Below are 2,681 nucleotides of genomic sequence, written 5' to 3'. Positions count from 1 at the left end.
TCACTGAATCAGGACAGTGAGACATCAGACCTTTCACTCATTATGATTGCATAACTGACCTCCTGCTTCTTGTTGACCAAATTATCTTTCTTAACCCTCCCTAATTCCTGTTTTCCCACATTTCTTCCCTGCTATATAAACCCCTAATTTTTGTTGGTCAGGGAGATACATTTGAGAATGGTGTCCCATCTCCTCAGCTACAGCACCTGATTAAAGCCTTTTCCTTGGCAATACTTGTTGTCTTAGTGATTGGCTTTCTGTTTGGTGAGCTGCAGGATCTACACTGAATCCCTGGTATTTCAGTAACAAAATTCTCTGTAACCTTCACTGCTTTGGCTTCTTGTAACCTGAAATCAAATTTGTCCACAACTTCTGAGATAACTTGATATAATTCTAGGATTCACTTTGTCCACCACTGCTTCCCAGTCTGAGCTTGCCCGCTCCCAACCCTTCCTAGTGCCAATAAACTTTCTCAAAGAGCCATAGGTAATATTTTCCCTTTTTCATGAAACACTAACTTTTTCTTTGTTCTCGCAACATATTGAAGACCACTGAGTTTTCCTGTATGCCCCATTTGGGAAATATTTCTATGTAAATAAAACATTAAATTTAGAGATTCATCTCTACATTTTATTTAGATGTCAGTAGTTTACTTTAATTCTCTGTATTAAGACAATTCCTGCTTAGAATATCTATAGTGACTTCTTCTCTGTTATATACTGAAGCTATAAACTAGACTCCTCAGGTGTCATGATCTCTGTCTGTATTAAATTAGGAGGGGCATTGCTATGTCTGTGTAGTTGTGGCTGAGAAAGAGAAAAGAATTAGGGTGCAGAGGTGACTTCATGTCCCCATCTACCAACACCTTCAGAGTGTGGCTGCATCTGAGGAACACTCTCAGCCGACGGAGGCATCAGGAGGAGCAGCTGGGGCAGCCCAGCCTCACACATCTGCTTCCCTGGGGGTTTATGTTCGGGTGTGTAACACTGTGGGAGGGTAACTATTATACTGTTGACAGTAATAAGTTGCAAAATCTTCAGGCTGCAGGCTGCTGATGGTGAGAGTGTAATCTGTCCCAGATCCACTGCCGCTGAACCTTGATGGGACCCCACTTTGCAAACTGGAGGCATAATAGATCAGGAGCTTAGGGGCTTTCCCTGGTTTCTGCTGATACCAGGCTAAATAATTGCTAATGCCCTGACTTGCCCGGCAAGTGATGGTGACTCTGTCTCCTACAGATGCAGACACGGAAGATGGAGACTGGGTCATCTGGATATCACATCTGGAACCTGAGATTGGAAACATAAAAACAAATGTCCACACAATTAATCATGTTGTAAGAGAATTTCCCTGAACAGTAAAGCAGTACTCAGCACACTGGGCTGTGTAAACTGCTAATGTTCTCCTTCCTTACCTGGGAGCCAGAGCAGCAGGAGCCCCAAGAGCTGAGTGGGGACCCTCATGTCCATGCTGTGTCCTGAGTGGGTCTGACTCCTGCATGAAGTGTGACCAGCCTATTAATAAATCTTCAAGGCAGGAGGTTGTGCTCTGGGAACATGCAAATGAGCAGAGGATGGGGCAGGCTGGGCACAGCTGCAGAGCTGGCTCTTCTCAGTAACTCAGCACCAGCTCAGTGTCACCAGGTGTCCCAGGTAAGACCAGGGTAGCACAAATTTGTCTGCAGAGAATGGATTTCTACTGGAGACTATTTTGTTACGAGAGACATTTTTTAGATTTTTTTTGGCAATTTGAAATATTACTCAGGAGTCGATGAGTAACATATTTCATTGGTGTATGGGGAGTATATAGGAGGATATTCTTTTTTGTAGGAAACACATAGTAAAGTTTTAGACGATACAATTCTAAGGTCTTTTAAAGTCTATTGTATGATTCTGGTTAGGGAAGGGGGTATTTGTCGTATACTTGCAACTTTTCTATAAGTTTATCATTGTTCCTTTCTAAAAACAATTAAAAATAAAATATATTGACATGATGATACATATATTTGTATTAGGTAATGGTGTTATGCTATTGTTCTTACCAGTATAAGTTCAAGCAATTTACTACAAATACACAAAGATGATACCGTGTTTCCTCAATGCATGCAGCACTCACACATCCACCATTATCAAGAGTGACAGGTCTCTTAAATACCCAGAGACTAAATGGGCTGTACCTTATTCTTGTTTTGGGCACCTTATAGTCTACCTTCTTTTCTGCCATTGAGTACTATTTTCCAAAGTTTATCTCCCTCAGTGAGCGTGGCCATTGCACGGAGCATGTCTCTGCCATGTACCATCAATGCCACTTTCCTCTTTTACATTTTTTTCGGTGAGCGGGGACATCATCCTGACCCAGACACCAGCCTCCCTGTTAATATCTTTAGGAAAGAGACACTCAAACTTTTATCAAGCAACTGCCCATGTACATGGAGAAATCAGTTGGATCCAGATGAAACTGGACAGGGATTTGCACTCGTTATATCTCACATCTCTAATGTGCCTAAAAATGTCCCAGCCTGGCTCAGTAGCAGGGGAAGTGGATACAACTATATCAGCATCAGTGGGCTGCATCCTAGGACTCCGCAAAATTTTACCGATGCCTGACTAGGGGAGCCAAATCACAGTGCTGTAGCCTGTGCAGAAACCTTCCTGCTGCTTTATAGGCTGCCTGAATTTTAA

At 42.5% G+C, this 2,681-nt stretch overlaps 1 gene segment (V, D, J or C); it reads right to left on the bottom strand.

Annotated features, from left to right (window-relative positions):
- Positions 1-966: 966 nt before the first annotated feature.
- LOC129026622 (immunoglobulin kappa variable 1-12-like) lies at positions 967-1,515 on the bottom strand. The segment is given in 2 exon segments: positions 967-1,289; positions 1,415-1,515. Coding segments are annotated over 2 exon segments (378 nt in total).
- Between the last annotated feature and the right edge of the window lie 1,166 nt (positions 1,516-2,681).

This window comes from Pongo pygmaeus, chromosome 12 (assembly GCF_028885625.2).
Source record: "Pongo pygmaeus isolate AG05252 chromosome 12, NHGRI_mPonPyg2-v2.0_pri, whole genome shotgun sequence".
Lineage (NCBI taxonomy): Eukaryota > Metazoa > Chordata > Mammalia > Primates > Hominidae > Pongo > Pongo pygmaeus.
The sequence above is the reverse complement of the archived record's forward strand: the minus strand, read 5'-3'. Positions and strand labels throughout refer to the sequence as shown.